Source organism: Colletes latitarsis, chromosome 6 (assembly GCF_051014445.1).
Source record: "Colletes latitarsis isolate SP2378_abdomen chromosome 6, iyColLati1, whole genome shotgun sequence".
Classification (NCBI taxonomy): Eukaryota; Metazoa; Arthropoda; class Insecta; order Hymenoptera; family Colletidae; genus Colletes; species Colletes latitarsis.
The window spans coordinates 17,695,011-17,715,371 of record NC_135139.1 but is presented as its reverse complement, the minus strand read 5'-3'; the positions used below and the strand labels follow the sequence as shown (position 1 = coordinate 17,715,371).

The following is a 20,361-nucleotide window of genomic DNA, read 5'->3' as shown; positions in this document are numbered from 1 at the left end:
TATAAATTTGTTGCTCGACGAAACTTCGTCCTCGCTCTGCGCCGGAGGAGGGAGAGAGACCGAGGCGAGACGAAGACGAGGAGCAACGACACGCGTCCCAAGACGGCAAAAGACCGACTGAAAAGCACGCGAGGGAGGGAGCCACCACTTGTACGGTGGGGGATACAGTTTGCCGTGCAGCAACAGACCGAGCGATGGAGAGAATCGCGAGTGAGAGGGGAGGGGGAGGCAGAATCTTGATCGGCGGGTGGGGAAACCGAGAGAGGAGAGGGGGTACTCGTGTCGCGCGATAACCGACGCGAGGTGCAAACCAGCCGCGAATTCGAAAGGCGGCCAGTTGCTGTTCGCGCGTCGTCAGCGTCGCGTCGCGAGAATATCAAGTCGAGATATCGAGGTAAAGAAAAAAAAAGCTCATCATCGCGTAATCATTTTTTACGAGCGTCGTGACCTACCCTCGTAACATTATCCCCCACTCCACGGCCCCACGAGCCATTCCACGCGATCGTCGGCGATAAAGTGATTACCGAAAAGGCGAACGAAAAAGAAAAAAAGATCAGGAGCACGCCTTTCGGATACGCGAAAGTGCGATAGATCCCGCGGTAGCTGGTAACAGTGGAAAGTTCGCTCGTGGATCACGCGACGGAAAGGTCACACAGAGGCGTCGATCCTCCTCCGGGGCGCGTTCCTCCAGGAGGACCGGCGTCGCGCGACCTTCCATCGAATCGAGCGTCGGAACATCCTCGAGAAATCGTTGCGTAACTCCTCCGTCCAGAGGCGTCGCGACACCGTACGCGGGGAATTCGTCCCGCGGACGACGCAAACACAGTGGGTGTGCCTGTCCCGGGTGGCACACGTCACCGCGATCTCGGTCAACGCGAGTCGCGCGTTATCTCTGACCACCGGCGTCGCGAAAAAGAAGCGGGACACCGAGAGGGTATCCTCCGGCCGGATAGATCGGTGTCGGATAATCCGCGGTGTAACGCATGATTTCCCACGTGGCACGTACGTGCGTGTGGCCGCGTGCGTGCCTACTCGTCGGCCATCCGTGACTCGTCTTCGTGAAACCTGCTTCGGAGGAGCCCCCGATTAAATTAACCGTTCATTGTCGCACGCGTCCCCTCTCGTTTTCTTCTTACGTACCGTTTTCCACGGCCACGTACGCCAGGAGACACGAGCTCCCCGACGAATAACGCGTCAGAGGCTATCATAATTGTTCGTGCCAGACGCGCCGCGGCCGCTCTCGCAGCTGTCGATCCACGGGACCGTTCCAGTAACATTTTTCTTCGGCAGCCGCAGCTGCAACGACCATACCGCCTCCTGAGATCGATTCTCGATGGGGACGTTACTCGCGTCTTCGTCGACGTTCCAACGGACCTTATGTTTATCCTTGGACGGCGCCAGAAATTTCGCGCTCTGACACCACCGTATACTCGAGCGTAACTTTTTAATCGTGGCAATTAATCGTTCAAAATTACGTGCTTCAGACTTTGACCTCGAAATTTCAATGAAAAATTTTACCAAAAATCGTACCGTCGCGTTATATTCCATCAACCTTGTTCCACGGATACTGAAAGTATATTTTTACTGTCGATTTTAAAAGTCAAATATTATGTAACCAACAATTAGGTCACTCCGATGTTTCGTCCGGAGAGAATAGTACAAATATCAGAGACCGTTCCTCGTCCAACGAATAACTCAAAGAGATAAAAATAAACGCGGAACTCGTTATTTGATTTATCAGCGACACGATTATATTCCGAGTGTGAAAATTCTTGAGGCGTATCGTCGATAAATAATTCCTTTTTCTTCTTTTTTTTATCAAATTTTGCACTTTGCGCGAACTGTCGTCCAACGCTTTGTGACTATCGTTCGTAGAATCCCGTTTTTCCCGATTTTTCGTAGTCCCCCCAGTATCTCTCTGCTAGAGGCGAAAAGCGCTAGCGCGGTAAATTGACTTTGCCCGATGCACGCGCTTTATCGCGCGTAACGATTTGTGTAAGAATGTAATTTCTCGACAGGTTCGCGCGCGAATAAAAATAACGATCGCCTTTCGTATCTCGGCGTCTCTGTTCCCTCTCTACGAGCAAGCAACATTTCGAATGGAAAATCTGTTTCCGTAGGGAGCACGATTCGAATAATCGTCGAACAATTGAACTGGGTCAATTTAGGAACACCAACCACTTATCGCGGATTAATGCATTCGAGACGACTGTATCGCTCGCGGTGGATTATATTAATCGGAATCTGATAATACGGGTGTATGAATCCCTCTAAATAATCTTCTCGAACGGAAACTCTGACGGATCAAAACAACGCGTAACGATAAAAATTCAGATCAGAATTTCGATTAGAATTCCCTTCCTGACTGTTACGTACGACGCGGGTAAAGGGTAATTTCCATTTACTCGTATAAATAAATAGCTTTTGCGCATAGTAACTCATCCCGGTGTGTAGCAGTTCCGTCATACTATCGCCTCTTTCGAGCAACAACGCGTACATTTTGAGCGGGAAGTGATTCAACGATTACGACAACATCGCGCGTAGCCTTTTGCATTCAAAGACTCAAAGGAATGCAATTGCTTTCAGAACGATGACAGAAGAGCGTAGTTATCGCTTCGTAAACCGAGCTTATAAAACGCGGAATATTTTCTGAGTCATCCCGACAGAGTCGACTACGTCTTCGGAGGATTATCTTCTCTCGATGTCAATAATAAACAATAGATAAACACGATCAAAAAATATACCAATTATCGTTCAGACTTCGAACGTTCGAGCACGGTTCTGCTATTTATTGTACGATAAATCGTATTGCGTACGTGACCCCTATTGGGAACAGGTTTTCGTCCAAGACAACCCTCGCCCTTTTTCTCTTCGAACGATTAACCGATGTATCGGAACAGAAGCTCGGTCGTGATTGCGGGATTAACCGTTGTCCCGTGAGCTTAAGGGGGAGAGTTCGACTTCGAAGATATCCGATCTTAATCCTTCGCGTAAGAAACTTTCAACCCCCCAACGATCGGAACGACGAGAGCAAGGGTGGCTCTCTCTCGTTCACCGTTATCGCTGTCTGGAAATTGCGACTGGTTTGCCGTTCGGAGAAGTCGCGACGATAACCTTGAAGGGAAGATAAAGAGTTCGGGACGTGAAATAAAGACGAGACGGAAGGGTTAATGGCGCGAGTAGACCCGTCATTCACGTATTCGCGGGCAAAAAACAAAGAATGCTGAGTTATGTTCTCGACGCGTCAGAAATTCGAGCTATCAACGATAGTATCTTCGATAGAATAATCAGTCACTACTTCGAGCGATACGGAAGCTTGACTAATAGTAAAAGTAAAAGACAAATAGTGGACATCTTCGAGGCTTCCGAGATTACCACCTTTACATCGCTTATTTTTACATCTTTGAACCAGTTTTTTCGACTTCTCTTTTAAGAAGATACCGTCTAATTTTTTCGTGGAACCAACTTTTCGATTCTGAGAACGAAGAAATGATAACAGAAGTAGGGCATCTCGATCGAAAACATCAACGCGTAAACGTATTAGGAAAATAACGTTTCTTTCCAACGAGCAGTCGTGCCAGTAGTGTCGGAACCTGTCCTCGGACTGTATTTTCTCAAAAGTAACTGTTGACTGCCGGTGCAATTATCGTAACCTATTTAAAAAAATCAGGGTCATTCTCGCTAGCAACCGAGTATGAACGCGTGTATGAAGTTCGACGATAAAATTCAGATTTCTGAACTCGATTATACCAGTAGCTTCGCCAATTTTGTTTACCTGATTAAATTCCAAGTATTCTTTCTTCGATCTCCTAATAGTTAAAGGAAACCAAAACTGCTTTTCTTTCCCTTCGAAGCAGAAAATGTTTCTTCGCGCTTGGAACGAAACGCGAACAGAGGTTTCCGGATCGTAAAATTTGTATTCGATGGAACAAAATTCGGAGCCCGAAGCACTCGACTGCGACAGAAAGACGGAGGGAGGAAGAGTCGCGTAACAGGAAGCGATTTACTCGTGCGTCTCGTGGTTGTCGCGTGTCGAGGAACAGCCGAAGCGTGGAACGGGCGCGTGCTGGCGTACTCTAGGATAGCAAATACCTCGGAATCCGAATATATGAATATCCATTAACGAGGCGTAAATCAACCGGAGCGAAATGTTTAATCAGCCGACCGCGCGAATCGCTCGTGGACGAGGGCGAATAATTTGTGTACGCTTCCGACCATCCCTCCGCGAACGTCGTCTCTTTCTCGCTCACGGTCGACCATCGATTCGACCATCGGCTCTATCCGTTTCGTTTTTCTCGTTACGTATGTACGTCGTCCTCCGGTTCTCCCTCTGCTCGTCGCGGTTCGTTTGTTCGTTAGTTGTTCTAGCCGTGTCGCCCAGAAACCAACGTCTGGTGTACGCCCGGTGGCCAATTAATCGCTCACGGTCGGTCGCATTCGTGCTCGGTGTGTTGATCGACGCCAGGCAAAAATGCGATTCAACGTACCGAGATTCAAACGATAAAACCGGTTGCTCGTTTTTTCGTTATCGTTTTACCCGTGAACGTTCCTCTCAAGATCGGTCCGACTCGAATTCCGAATTTTAATTAAAACGAATCGTCCATAAACGTCGCGGAAATCTGATCCATAACTGTCGCGTGGTCGTTCCCGCCGCTTCTCGTAGCAAACTTCGGTGTTATCTCCGACACGCGACAGGTTACTAACGAGTTCCTCGCTCCGACTGCGCTTAATTCTCGCTGTAAGAGCAATCAACCGATCGCAAACATTGTCTACCCCTGGTGACGTTAACTTCGCGGTGTTATTTTCGAATCATAGAAGATACTCGAAGTCGCTCGAGACCTCGCTTCTTGACCCCGGGTACGTTCGATCGTAAGGATGTTTTCTCTTGGATCTTGCTTTCCGAGAGTCTATTATTTGCTCGAGTCTTCCGAAGGAAGAGACCCTTATTCACCGTACACAGCTGCACTCGAGCCAAAGAAACATAAACAACGACGAGGTTGATTCCCGTTGCGAGTATCCCTGACGCAGGAATTGCTCCGAATCGTCTCGTCGCGAGTGAAATAATTAAAGAGAAAAAACTGGAAAGTGTCGTCAAAGGAAGACGAATGAATCGAGCTGAAAATTGTATCCGCCTCCCCCCACCACCTGGATGCGCGTAAACATAATTACGTTTATTACCGGCCGGTGACAGGGGCTAACGAAGATCTTGTCAGTCGGCGTAATGACGCGTTAAAATCTTTTAATTCTTCGAAGCGACACAATCGGCCGGTCGGCGGAGGACGGGGGCGAGCTCGTTAGATTAATCAACGCTCGCGCGACACTGCTCGGACCGTCGACTTTTTGATATCGCCGAAAGCAACGAAAGGGGGACGAAAAGAAAGGACCGGAAGAAATTAAGAGCAACGACGTCGGTAGAAGTCGGGCGCGAAGAAAAATTCTTCTCGAGTCCCTCTCGAATTGGGCCGGCTTTCATTCCGGCCACTCTTTTCACCCGGTGATGCACTTTTTTTCTCTTCGTCGATCCCCCTCCCCTCCCCCTCTCGCTCTTCTCGTCCCGCGGAGCGACCAATGGGAAACTTAATTCGTTAAAATCGCGATAAGTTTCTTCGTCGTTTCGGGCAGCGCGTTCTTGTTCCGGGGGCATTGTTTACCAGGAAAAGGGAGCGCGGCGACGTTCCCTCGATCGCGATTTTCCAGAGATTCCGAACGGAAATTACGGGGCCACGGACGACGCGAATCGATGGCCGGCCTCCGTGTGTTCCCGCGGCAAAGCCGTTGCCGTGCTCCTTTTATTTCCCGACGCGCGCGTCGTTGGTTAAACACTGCAATATTTAATAGGCGACCGCATTGTCGGACACGCGACGCTTGTAAAAACCGTCGACGACACGTGCGTTCTCGCCCGGCGTCCGAGAATGCCGCGAAATTGCGGTTTAACGAACGAACGTTTCATAAAGGAGCCGAAGAAAAGAGGAACTACGAGGCGATTCGCGGACACGCTGGGACCCGCCGACAATAACCGTGCATCGTTGCATTTTACACGACGCCCGAGTGCACTTTTAACGGAGTCGTCCCCGTAAACCTGGATGTACGCGTGTCAGTGAAATTTACGAATACCAAGTGTAACATAAAACGTGCTGCAAGATATCTAGAACGATATTAGCGAAGGGTACGGTAGAGTTTAGGATGTATTTCAGCCAACATCTTCGTCTAGTTTGAACTCCAGTGAACGTCGACTCGAAACCAAATTTCGTGCGTGCATTCTCTCTCGAGCGATTACGAGATACGCAGTTGCGAACGAGGTCGCTGGAAAGTGCTCGAATCCGTGACAGTTTGATCTCTCTAATTACGCAACGAACGAACACGGCCGTGTTCTCGTAGGACGCTTCGCGGATTTGCATTCTCGCGATTTACGCGACCGGATTCTCGAGAAATACGGGACGAAGCTCGAACCTACTCTCTCGGTGTTCTCCGTTGGAACGCACAATGCGATCTGGTCGGCAGCTTCGGGCGATCTAGAGAGTTACCCAGCCGAGAGAGCAACCGCGATCGTTTCCCGAAGGGCAAAGTGTTTAACTTCGCGGAGTGTATCGAGTGCGCTGACTCGAAGGACGGGCACGCGTGTCGTTACTTTCGAGCACGGGAATCGTGGCAGTAGGAAACTTGTGCGCGCTCGGGATGCACGTATAGCTCAAAAGGTGCAACAAGATCCCCGAGATAGAGACTCGAACGAGCTGAAACGAGTCGCGAAGACGAGACCGGGCGATTAGGTGCGCGGATCTATAACCTGGCCAGAGTGTTATCCGATATTGCTTAGAAAGAAGTTAAACTATGCAACGATGGCTAGAATCAACGTATATCCCAATGTGTATCGATCTTAACCGATGCTTCGTTGCAACAGTGTTAAAATGTGGGTCACCGACGGATTTGAAAAACGAAATTCTATAAAACTCGACGGTTCGTAACCTTTTGAAGTTCGAGAGAAAATTCTTGACATTTTCGAACCGACAGTTTCTCTTGCTCCGCGACCAAAATCTCCACGTACGTTCCACGAATCCATTCCCACGCGCGCTACGCTCTCAACCGATACTCTAATCTAAACATTTGCTCGATCCCCTTCGCTCTACCCCAAACACTTGTCGTTCACACTCAACCCTACGACGCGCAAACAACTCTCGTGCCTAGAATAGTGCTAACATCGGAGGCCGTTACCCTTCTAAGGAACGAACGAAAGATTTGGACGTATAAATCTTTACCGTATTTAACGAGCGAATACGATTTAGTAAGGTGTATTATTGCCCAAGGACCATTGTTTTATGATCCTTTTCGCTATGGAACTGAAACGATTAATTCTCAAGTTGAAATCGTTTTGCAATCGTTTTGTTCTCAAGGACGATCGACGCCTAACGCGAAAAATCGCACGTTTCACGCAGATCGTAGAGAATTAAGTGGAACGATCCGTCGCTGGTCGCTCGGTTCGATAAACGACAGCCACGAGGCACGACAAAGTCCCTGATAACGCTGAAATCTAGCGAAACGTTCGTAATTAGTCATGCGAGGGTACGGGAACGCTATTGTCGCGCGAGATTACGGAGCCGTCATTGCAACGAGATCACGAGGATTTTCCATCGCGAGACGCAATTGTGTGATTCGATGGTGGTTTTTTCCAAAAATTGGGAAACGGTAGGGAAAGGGGAGAAAGAATCGCGATTACGTACGTAGTAGATACATCGTTGAACGATAAGGGGGCCGCGCGGGCCCTGGAGTGGCTCGATTTATCAAAACCCAGACGCGTCGACGGGAAATTTCCCGAGCGAGAATAAAGAAATCGTTAGAATCCGCTTTTCGCGTGTTACACGAGGGGTGGATCCTGGGGAATCTGACCATTTTTCTGTCGTTCCAGCAGTGGCGTTTCGGACGGTCAACGGAGCGGGCGAAATAGAAATCCGAAAAAGCTGTTCGTGATGTTCGACGGTGACGCGCGGCACCATGGATATAATTGGACGTTTCCGCTCGAACGAGGAAGAATAACGACGAGGATGACGTCGTAGTCGAACGGGTTGCACGGTCTTGGTCGAGACGGTCGAACGACGGATGCAGCCACGAAAATTTCTACGCGAGATCGAGGATCGTGACGGCAATATGATCGACAGAATCACGTAGTGCCGCGCGGCGTGTCGGCCGACACACACGTAAGAAACTTGTTCTCAGCCAGTGCGACGGAAAAGGGGTGTGTAAATAGTGTTTTCGACGTGGAAAAGGATTTCGGTCCAGGGGGGGGTGATTGGATTCGTCGGAAATCCAAGTCGCAGACATGTCGGGGCAACATCCCGGTCGGCTCGACGTAGAATCAGCTGGCTGGGTGTGAACGAGGCGTCGATAAAAAGAGACCGGGGGGAGAGAAAAAGGGGAACTCTGCGCCAAAGAAGAGGGCGGATCGAGAGCGAGAGCGAGGCGCAAAATGGGAGCAGCGAAATTCCTGCTGGGAAGCGCTATCCTCGGACTCCTTTGGAGCAGCTTACTCAAGGGTGCCCTGACTAACTCGACGAACAGGTGCGACTACCCCCCGTGCTTCTGCGATCACCATGGCAGACTGACCTGCGAGTGTAAAGACGAAGGAGAGGTATGTTCACCCGTACACGTGTACTATGCGTTCACGAGAAGTCGAAAAGCGAGAAAACTTCTCGCGGACGCACAGTAACTGACCCAACGAATCTCTTTAACGGAGATAAACGAATAGAAATTTGCAAGGGCGAAGGGTTGTAAATCACGAAACTCGAAGCTCGTCGCGTTTAGCTCGGTTCCCTTCGTTTCGTCGATTTCGTTTGGCGTTCCAGGCCCAAGAGAGCCGTCCACGCTCCGGGCCAATCATCTTCTCGAATCTCTCTTACCCGGTATCCTTCCCTTCCAGCGACCGTTCCCTCGCCCTCCTTTCCCACGAATTCATTCGGAAACCGCAACCCGCCCTATCTTCACGAAAAATCACGGACAATGGCGACACCGGGTGCTTTGTTCCGGTCTCCGAGTTATCGGGAGAAGGACGAGAACCCATCGCTCGGCGTTTCGCCGCGCGAAGAAATTGAGCGGCCGCGAAACTAGGGGTTGTCAAAATAAAAACAGAAGGCTATAGGGGAGAGAGAGTCTAATCTCGACAGCCACGCACAGGGGGTTCCCGCGTAAATTGCGAGGGTGGTTGGTAGAGAGAACGAAGCCTCCATAAATTAGAACGCGTTTACGCAAATCGTCGGTCGGACAACGCTGGCGGACAGGTAAGGCTCTCGACGCGTCCACCCACCTGCCTCGACCGCCCTTCGTCCCTCTCGAATATTTATTGCGCCGGACGGACGCAGGTAGGCACCTAGAGACCCCGCCCCAAGGAAACATTCTAACTTGAGAAAAATGGCAGAGCAACGAATACCACCCTCTTTCGCCGTCCTCTACGGGATTTTCCATCTTTTCGTCGCGATTAACTCGTTCGCCGGCCGCTATTCGGTTTGGGAAAACCGTAATTTTATTTCGCGCGTTCGGGTCGCGGTAGTTTCCTTCGTTGAATTTATAACGCGGCCGTAAAGGTCAAAACGACCCGTACTGAACTTTCGTGTATGACATACTCAGCAAATAAGCTTGTAGACTAGTGGTTCTTAATCTTTTCAAGCTCGCGGCACAGTTTAGAGGAAGAGTCTTAATCTTATTGAGCCGATGGCACAGTTCGCTGGAAAACGTCCACGTTTCCGTGCAGCGAATTATAGTAACGATTTTTTAAGCGAGACTTCTTTGTTTGGTATTCGACTTTTTACACGACATATGATAGTTGCTCTTCTATGAAATGAAAAATAAATTCTCTTTCTATTATAGATGCTAATCCACTATCGCAGTGAGATTTAAATAAACAAGTCCAACAACGTTCGCGACACGGTATAATCAACTTAACGGCGGCGCAAACGATGAATAACGACTGCATCTTTCAATTACGTTTCCGTTCTTGACGTTCACGCATGGTAATACCAACAGAAATGGCCCGTAGATTCTTTTCTGGCGGAGTTATACTTTAGACATAGATATCGTCTTAGCACGTAACGAAGGTTAAACGAAATATGGCTAGCACGGAACGGTGGTACGATACGGGGGCATATATGTCCCGTGCCGCAGTGAACGTGCTAATGCAGCGCAGGCTTCGAAACTATGTACAAGTAAAACGTATTAAATAGGCCAACCGTACGTTCCAAACAGTATCGCGCGTAATGCGACACCGGCTCATTCGATTTATGCGATGAAATTTACGCGGGACGAACCTCTTGATAAGAAAAGTAACACGGTCGAGAAAACGAAAAATGATAGAGAAACGAGAAAAAAAATTAATCTCTCGTAAGAATCGACGCGTTACACATAGCCAACCATCGTATCAAAGAACAACTAACGATGTTTTCCAAACGTGCCACTTTGTATCGTTAAACGTTCGAATTTTAAGTTTCGTCCGCGAAAGCTTTCAGAAAACGCCGCGCGATTATAACACCGTCCTTTTCGATTACAAATTAAAATGGCTGATGCGATGCACTCGAAAGAGGAATCGCCGAATCGAACGAAACGAAACGCTCGTTTGCTCTCCGCAAACGCAATCGAGTCTCTAACGGTTGGTGGTTCGGTCATCGTAATTCGAACTTTATCGAATGGGACTCTCTCGTTCCAGTTCCGGCAATCGCCTATTGTTACACCTACGAATTTCGGTGTGCAACGAGGTTACGATTATCGCGTGCCCTTGGAGGCGTCCAAACGACGTTACGAACCGAGATAAAGGCGTTCTTTGTCCCCTTGGAGACAGGTTCGTGGCAGTACCCGGGTGCGTTACGCCATACACCGTGTGTGCGCCCGTAAACTCGATCCGTAAAACTCCTGTCCGTGACGAAACGACCGCGGGAAGTAAGCTCGAGCAGCGGTTACGCCGCGAAAACCAATCGGCGTACGCTTCGGCCATTTCCTGGTCGACGTCGCGAATCGAAAGCGTTAAAGAAGCCCCTAAAGAAGCGACAAATCGCCTGCACCGAAAGATACGGCGTTAATTATCGTGTCGATTAGGTGTTACGCGATCCACGCCCGCTGTAAATCATCGATCTCGAAGTACTTACGGACAAAAGTTTAACTTTTTACAAAATTGGATAAGTTAAAGAAAATTTAGCCCTTTGACTACTAAAAGCGCCCATAGGCGATCGGTCAATTAGTTGATTGTATACGTATAACGCCAAAGAAAGTTTTCCGCACACAACTTGTGCATGAGTTAAATAAGACTTTCGAGACTGTAAAAACAGTTTTTAATTGTCTAGAAACAATTTGCGGGGTTTGGCCAGTAAACGCGTTAGCGAATTGGCGACACACGGAGCTCGCGTAGGCGCCTGTTGTCGCGTGCGTGGATAACGGAAGCGGTCGATCGCGGGTCGATTAAGTTACGGGATCGAATGTCATCGATATCGAAGATCGTCCCCGGCTATGTGAGACCAAGTTAACAACGACGCTTTCAAGGACGCGGCCCCGCCTTTTTTGGCAACTTGGAAGCTCAACGTGCGATAACCGGAGGTCCAATTACAGGCAAGTTTCCGTGGAAAATTCAAATCGACGTCCACGTTGAATAATGAGTAATGGAAGTCGGCGGTACCTTTTCGCGCTGTCTGGCAAGTTAGCGGGCAAAAGGGGTAAAACGATGCTCGAAGGAGGGCACAATATATTCCGCGTTTCGCGAACTCGTTTCCGGGGAAAACCTTAGCTAACAACGACGAGGAAGAAGAAGAAGACGTGGGCGGAGACGGGAACGGAAAAAAGCAGAAGGCAAGAGAAAGAGGCGAGAACTTCTCTATAATGCATTGCGGACCCGTGAGTTCTCCCGTGGATTTCGCATAATACAGCCGGCGTTTCACGAACACGCTCAGCCAATTTGTCGCGCCGTCAACTCGTGACTACGAATATATCGAGAGAGTGGACTCGTCTTTCTCTCTCTCTATCTCGTTCACGTTTTCACGCGCCACTTTTCCATTTCCGCCGCGCTCATTGGAGCTACTTATTCGGACCCATTATCCGCGTCTTGTGTTCCCCGTCGACGACGGAGGAACACGACGAAATCATTACGACTGTAATATGGTCGCGAACAAAGGAGGACGGGCAAGGTCTCGAGCAGACTATTCGGGGACTTTCCGTGGCACGAAAATTGCCAGAGTAATTCAGAATCGGGGAAATTTGATTCACGAGTAACGGAAAAAAAAAAAATTTTAGATTCGTTTGAAAACTGTCTTCTGTCGTGTTCCCCGGCGAGCTGGTTTACGAACGAATCTAAAATTTGTATTCGTTGTTCGCGTATGAAAATTTAGAATAAGACTCCGATGTAGACACGTATCTTTATAGAAAAAGTAAATGAAATTCGCGAGCAGTTGACCGTTGCTGGGTTTTCCAGAAGGCGCGGGGGCGTCCGGACCAATATTTCGCGAGAAAAAGCCTCCGGACCGTTTTACAGCGCAGTCAACGTGGGCAAAGTTGTCAAGCGCGCGGGTGGCCGCTGAATAATTGACGATGCCGTAAATAATTGAGAAAACCTTTTAGCGAATGCAGCCTTAAACTCGCCCGAGTTCCCGTAACGAGAGACGACGAAATAAGGCACGAAAGGACGAAATAAAGAACGCGTGCCGCGCTGCTGCAACGACGGAGCCTGTGAGGCGTGCAAAAGTAACAGCTGTAAACCGAGGGAAACGTAAGGACGCCATTTACCATGGAAAATGTACTCGGTTATGAAAATACACGGAAAATGGACGCTCAATACCGGAAACTAGCTACGACTGCAACGATCGCACGCAAAACGCGAAATACCGTCGATTCGTCCGACTGTACGATCGCTCGTTAAAAGAAAATAGAACTAGAACGGGCTAAAATTACTGTCCCGTACTTGTACTTGTGAGAAAAAACGTTTTAGCCAAAATATTAGCACCGAGGACGAAAGTATAAATTAAGTTTGACGACCGGACGTGTTAATCCAGATTTTCGAGAGAGCCGGGCGCGCGCGATCGATTATGGTGTCCACGGATTTCGGATTGAAACGCGTAAATAAAAAGAACAAAGTGGAGGGTGGGGGGGGGGGGCAAGTAATTGAGAGAGTGCGCGATAATGTCGAGCAACGAAGTTCCCGCGAACGAATCTGCTCCAACGAGGGAAATTGTTTCGCATAAATCCTTTATAGATCGTAAAAGAGCCTTTCCCGTTTCGCGTTACTCTACTCGGTTCCTCTGTTTCACCCTTCGCTCGCAGTACCATCGCGATTCCGTAAACCGGAAGACGCGGACTTAACCCACCGTCGAGTCGTTTTCATTTTCATTTTCGTTCCCATTTTCATTCCCCCGTTTCGGGAAGCGAGCCGAGTAATTGTTCCTCGGTAGACGCCGATGAAATTCAACGAAATCCTCCGGTGTTCGAGTCTGGAACTCTCCCGGGGTCTCGTATAACTTCGAATTAAAATTTACTTGTTAAAAAAAAAGAAAGTAACAGTTGATCGCTAGAAGCATAAACGCGATTTGATTTTTCAGTTATTCTTGAGTAATAATTCCATCCAAAGGAAATTATACAATTTCTTACGATTCGTGGACCTTAATTTCAATTGTTATTTTTGAAAACCAACAAATGATGATTGCCGAATATCTTAACGGATCGGAAGAGAGAACAGAGAAGCCGCGATCGTACCGGTAGCGATCGGTTGTAATTCCATTGGAGCTTTCGCTAGAAACGCCTGGGGAGACGTGGGCGCGTGTCGAGCAACGGGAGTAATCATTTTTCTCCAAGAGGAAATCGTCGATACGGCGTGTTGGAGCTTGGAAAAATTTGCGTTCGATTCCCCGACGGGGATCGCCGTCGATCCGAATAATCAAGAAACGATCCCTCGACGCGTGGGAGTCGCGCGCGAGGTTTCCTTTTTTTCCACCCCCTATCGTACACGAGGGGGAAGGGGGACGCGGAGGAAACGTCTAGAGAATACACACCGGGAGCGTCGTATCCCTCGACAGAATTACACGCCGCGGAAACTGCGCCGAGGGCTTACGCCGGCAGAATAAAGGCGAGCCGTTAAAAGGGAATATCGCGTTGTCCTTGTTTTCTCTCGCGCCCTCGTGCATAGCCGTCAGCCATCCTTTGGTCCAACGCTCGCTGGAGAAATAAAACTCAGATTCCCACGGAGACCCTTAGAATTCACCTTAGACCGTCCTCTCTACGCTCCACTCTCGCGATTCCACGTTTCCAGAAGCCGAAAACTTTACATCAATGTTTGCAGGCGTCGCGTAGCTACCATTTATTGCAACTGCGTGTCACTCGTGGGCCCGTGTATCTTTTTCGCGAAAGAGTCGAGTGTTTCGTGCAACCGATACTCGAAACGCGATAGAATTTACCTCTTTCCTCAAACAAAGGCGATCTTTTCGTGCCTCGTGACACTCGACCAAACCGCACGTGTCCACGATCTTGATTCAGCCTGAACATTCGTGGAAACGGAAACGTGGTCGGGTTCGCGCGTAATTGTTCGAGGACGTGAAAAACGAGCCGTCGCGAGAAGACAAGGATTTCGGCTGGTAATCTGTGCTCCATGGTCGAACAGATTGCGCGGCCAGGAATTGGCCAAGAACAATGCAACGGGGAACAAAGGTCGGACACAGACAGGAAGGGACGCGCGTCGGGGAGGGATTGTGTCGGGGCAAGACGGTAAAATGCGTGGAGGTACCTGAGAAAAAGGGCCACAAAAGGTTTTCGTTTCTATCGGCGACGCACCGCGCGCGTTCCTTTATTTTCATCCGTTCTTTTCCTTTCTCTTCATTCAAACCCGCTTCTCGTTTCTTCCCCGCCCCCAATGTCCATCGGTCGAACGCCTAAACGTTTCGTCCGTGTTCGCACGAATCGATCGAACAATAAATAATAATCGCGCGAGCGTTTTAAATTGCCATCGTGTACGCGTTTAAAGCACCCCTGCGCGGTCTTCTAACAGAATCCCAAACAGATTATTCTGCTTTACGCGCAAAGAATGTCTGGCTTAGCGTATCTCGCGAGCAGGGCGGCTTGAAAGGTTTCTTCTCTTCGCGGAGAATGAAATTCGCTCCCTTTTCTCCATCCCCGGGATTTCAAACGAATTTTCAAACGAGCTCCGAGAAGAGTTTGATTCCAGCTACGCAAAACGAGAAGAGTATCCGTTGTACCGGGTTTGGGATTACTCGAATATTTCATAGACATTTAAATGGTACGAATATCATTATTCAAATATAAGAGTACAACTCTAAAATTATTATTGGGTCTTGCGAGTTATATAACGAAGGGTAAAGACTAATAAAAACATTTCGACTGTATCTGTCCTGGTGCAAAAGATTTGAACCAACGTCCAAACGTACAACGTAATAAGATAAAAATAAACTTTTTAAATGTAGACACAAAAGGACAAAAATACAGAAAAATTCGACGACCAGATAGCAGAGTCGAGCTATCGACGTAGATTTTTATAGCCTACGAGATGATAAAACGCGACGCACGCGCAGCTTTTCGTGCCTACGTTCGATGAATCATCGACGAAATCAACGCTACGCTGATTACCGAGAATCGTTATTCGTTATCGGGGCTTCGTTAACGAGAAAGATGCGATAATCTGTCGCCGAGCGAGCATGGCCTCGCGAACAACGCGAACTATATCTTTTACTCGGCGATGAAACGACGCGACAGGTATGCGCGAGTCGTTTCGCCATCGATTGTTTAACAAACAAGGAGCTCCGAGTGTCAGGTGCAATCGAGGCCCTCGATGGAGCAGCATCGATGCTCGCCGGGCGTGTACGAATGAATTAATAAAGAAGCAGAATGGACGAGCACCTGGTTACGAATAACACGGCTGAAAGCCCAAGTTGGCAGACTCGTTTTCGTCCGGTCGAAGAAACCGCTATCTCTCTCTTCCTGTTCCGGTTCCATTTACTCTGCTCCTGACAAGTTGCTACGCGGGAACCCGCTGTCCGTTCGGACGGTACTTTCAGTTAGACGCTTCAACGGACCCAAAAGTTCGAAAACGTTCTCGCGTCGAGGGACATTTCACCGACGACACGACGCGAAAAATAGTTGGACGTCCACGTTTCGCGATTTTGATACACTCAGAGAGTCAAAGAGAACGGGTTCTTGATCAGAATTTTAAAAAAAAAGGCAAATTGTATATCTCGTTCTCTCTAGCTCGTTGCGAATAATTTTACGACATAATCTGCGGCGAATTATCAAGGCAAGAACGTGTCGCGGAACGTTCCAAGCTCTATCGACGATAGAGCGTCACGACACGGGGGAAAAAGGTGCAAAATACGAGGCTCCGTGACTGGGTCTCGTTAACGTTCGAGATTTTCGTCCCGGGGGGACGTTTTCTCGCGGAAATGGGAAACTCGAGATCACGATAACGATAGCGGCAAAGTTAATCGACGATGACTATAAAAAGGGATCAGATCCATCATTTTTAAACGTTAAAAATCAATTTCTCTGGTTTCAGGAATTGGTGTTGACCACGGACGGTGACAAAAGGCTGAGCCCGCACACGAGCCGGATAATGGTGAACAACTGTTACTCCGTGATTCTAACGAACTCGAGCCTGGCCTCGATGATCGGACTGCGCTCGGTGGACCTGGTGAACGTGGCTAACCTGACTCTGATCAGACAGAGCTTCGAGCTGTCGCCGCGCAGCCAACGGACGCGGATAACCGTGAGGAACAGCAGCATCGACGCGATGCCCAGCTTCGTGTTCCGCGGCGACGTGGAGGCGATCAGTTTCGAGAACGTGAGGATCGGACAATTGAGCGCGTTCTCGTTCGCGAATCTGGTACAGACGGACACGCTACGGTTGGAGAACTGCCGTATCGAGAACATGGAGGCGCAGGCGTTCAAGAAATTCGACGTGGGGTATTTGCACGTGATCGGCGGAAGTTTCGGCGATCAGGTGCTCAGCCGTACGATGAACGACATCGAGGTGCATCACAAGTTCATGCTGGACGGCGTGAGAATGGGCACGGTGAGAAGCGACGCGTTCATAGTGACGAGCCCGCGGACAGTGGCGATACAGAACTGCGTGGTGGAGAGTCTCGAGAGCGAAGCGTTCAACGTGACCGCGCGCGGAGCAGTGATCGTCAAGAACAACACGTTCGGTAGCCTGAGCGTGGGCGCTTTCCTGGGCATCAGAGCCGATCAGGAAACGAGGACGGCGCCCGGCTCGCTGCACGATCTGATCTTCAAGAACAACAGCGTGGTGAACTTCGAGGAGGGCTCGATGATGTTCGACCGGGCCAGCTTTCGCCTGGAGCTGGACAATCTGCTGGTCGACCAGCCGTGCGACTGTCAGATGCTGCCCGTTTGGAAGAACAACATTCTCAATTACACGAACGTCTACTCGAGGTTCTACGCCAGACAGAACTCGGCGATGCCGCCTACGTTGTCGCCGCAGGAGGCGATCAACGAGACGCCGGAGACGTTCCTGTGCGTCGACGGCGAGGTGGACGGCGTGCCCACGAGCTTCGTCGAATACGAGACGCGTCACTGCTCGCTGGGCGGATCCATCATGGTTTTCGTGCTGGTGGTCGCCGGTCTGCTCGTGCTACTGATACTGGTCACCTGTCTGATCGTCTGGTGCTGCAGGAGGCGTCGTCGTAACAGCAGGAAGAAATGGATCAGCGTGCCGACCAACGCTCCGGATGTCGTCTCGAAGAAGAACGGCGTGATCGGTCGCCAGGCGGCCGCCTCCGCCGCCCCGGTCGACAGCCGGATAACGATGGTCGTACCTGACGGCAGGCTCTACCGGGAGACCGAGTTTCACGTGATCGTCGAGAAGGCCGAGCCTTTGACCACCGAGTTGTAACGAGAACCTTCGCGGGGCTCGACGAGGCCCGCCGTTCGCGCCAGCGTCGAACAAGAATTCGAGCGCGCGGACGCGTCGAGCCGCTTTCGCGTGTACAAGCTCTGAATCTCGTCCAGGACACACGATGTGCGACGAAAACGAAGCGGTGCACCGGCTGCGACAAGTGCGGGGGTCCGAACGATTTAAACGTCGTGCACCTCCGGCGCGACGAGGTTCCTCGAACATTTTTCACTGTACCATTTACAATAGTTAAGCCCCGTTTTGCGCGTCTTTGGGAACGAATACAGAGCGCGAGACTCGATCTCGAACCTCTTGTTTTCACTTTAACCGACTATCCTTTAACGCAAGGCAGTTCGTAAGCTTCCATTCACATATCACGAACGAGCACCGATCATCCGTCCGTGGTTTTCTATCGCGAACGGATGATCGGAGAACGTTGTTAGTTAAGTTAGAAGAACTACAAAGCTTCGTCGAATCGACGCCCAGAAAATCCGAAACTCGCGATTAGATCGACCTTTCGCGCCTCGTAGCTCCAAGTTTATCGATCGATAACGGCGCGTCTCGACCTGACCGTCGCGACGGTCGATCAACGTTTCGAAAAGGGACCCAGCGTCTACAGTCGGATCGAACTCTATCGCCCGTTCAAGGCCGTCTCCTCGTGACCGTGAATACGCGGCCAGACGCACGACTCCCACTTTTACGTCCACGACGGCTTACCTCTACGCCGGAGAGCGAATGGTATGCCTGCAGGTTGCGCGTACAAGCAACCTGGTGGGGGTAACGGCTCGGTGGCCTTGACCGGACGACTGATTTTGTCCCGAGTCTAAGCAACGCGATCGCGCGACCACCCGGAAAGCAGCGAAGCAGTGCCATTCCTATACAAACGCGTCGATTCGTAGAGACTTTCGATCGTTTCGAAGAGGAAACGACGCAGAAGACGACGGAGGAATATCTACTACAACCGAGAGGGAACCAACTCGAAAACCAACCCCGTTCGGGCTTTGATTGCGATTCTCGTTTCTGCTTGTAACGATAATAAAAGAAATATTACCCCCAAACATTCCTCGACGAAACACGGACACGAATCGAAGCTACGTTCGACGTGCAACCTCGAAAGCTGCGAGACGATCGAAATCAGACATTTGTCGTGCCATTCGCGGAAACATCTCGAACCTATCCCGCCCGCAAAGCCGTTGATTTACTGTATTATTTTGTTACTGCGTTTATTTATGACCTCTGGACATCGCCAATAAATTGTTGTTATTGTTATCACTGTGATCGGTAACTAATTTTGATGAACGCGGCAGCGGGTCACCGCGAAACGGGTATCGATTCAGTTCGCGGCCCCGTTAATCTCGAAACGGATCCCTGAGTAATGCGTTCGTTTACCGTAAAACCATCGCCGTGTACCAATGCTATCGCTTGCTATTAGTCCACGTTTTAACCCTCTATTGCTTAACGTACCCGATCGAGAACCACATACAAACAATCCCTATAACGTTTCACCGAGAAAATCTTACAAAATTTTCACGCGATGTTTCCTTGCGAAGACGTTTAATAGCAGATTTGTTTACTTATCGTTTAACGTTTTAACCCCTTGCCTTGTCGATTCGATCCACCACTGTACACAATACTGAATCCCTTACATGCTGGAATAAACCTACGTTTGACGAGCAACTATAGAAGCCAATGGAAGCGTGGTGAGAAATTTTCAGGAATTAAACATTTAAACAACATCGATCGTTGATCCCTTTCCCGAGATGGGCAAAATTTTATTCTAACAACAGATAACCAATAAAACCAATATTAGCAATTTATTCGTCGAGTTGTGTAACGTATTCTGTAATTGAAATTTTTTCACTTGGATAAGAATTTTGCCTAACTCACACGGTTTATATCTTCAATATTTTAGAAGCGTAATAGTTTTTGATTGAGAAGAATCCGGTATGCAACTAATTTTTATCATTTCTGAGCCAATCTGTGTCACTCGTGACTCATGTTTGTCGTGTTTGATCCGTGATATAAACCATTCCTGGAGCCTCTTAAAATAGTATTTCAAATAACATGTTATCTTATTCTTCGATTATTTCATTTTTTAAATACGGTCCTGTTACCCAATTTCACGAAATAGCTTCGAAATTAATAATTTTGTATTTGAAATAATTTCAGTAATGAAATACTCTTGAAATATGTTTCGTTAGTGTACCAATATACGTTTAATTGATATTTCGCGTATCTATCATCCGTCAAACGTATACGTAGCTTGCAATATACGATTTGGTACTGATTTATACAAGTAATAAATATACAGGACGTCCAACAGGTACTCGTACACGCTTTACTAGAATATTTTATGGCTAAAAATAGAACAAAAATATTATATACTCCGTTAAAAAAATCATCACCTTCTATGTTATGTCAACGCTTATTTCAAGTACCTAGTATTTCGAATATTTCCAAATAGCGCAGAGAAAAATAAAAGGTTGGAATGTTAT

At 48.9% G+C, this 20,361-nt stretch overlaps 2 protein-coding genes across 5 annotated transcripts in view; one reads left to right on the top strand and one right to left on the bottom strand.

Moving 5' to 3' along the window:
• Window positions 1–20,361, bottom strand: part of Hiw (MYC binding protein highwire) — a 331,194-nt gene that overhangs the window by 298,030 nt on the left and 12,803 nt on the right. The gene's annotated exons all lie outside the window — the stretch shown is intronic.
• LOC143342905 (uncharacterized) lies at window positions 322–19,135 on the top strand. Of its 3 annotated transcripts, none has more exons than XM_076767224.1 (3): window positions 322–394; window positions 7,901–8,620; window positions 16,511–19,135. In XM_076767224.1, the coding sequence occupies exons 2-3, from the start codon at window positions 8,459–8,461 to the stop codon at window positions 17,864–17,866; spliced, it is 1,518 nt and encodes a 505-aa protein (XP_076623339.1). In that variant the 5' UTR covers window positions 322–394; window positions 7,901–8,458; the 3' UTR covers window positions 17,867–19,135. The 3 variants fall into 3 exon arrangements, with proteins under 3 accessions (XP_076623339.1, XP_076623340.1, XP_076623341.1); XM_076767225.1 differs by having other exon boundaries at window positions 346–394; window positions 7,904–8,620; XM_076767226.1 differs by lacking the exon at window positions 322–394 and adding an exon at window positions 6,711–6,954 and having other exon boundaries at window positions 7,904–8,620.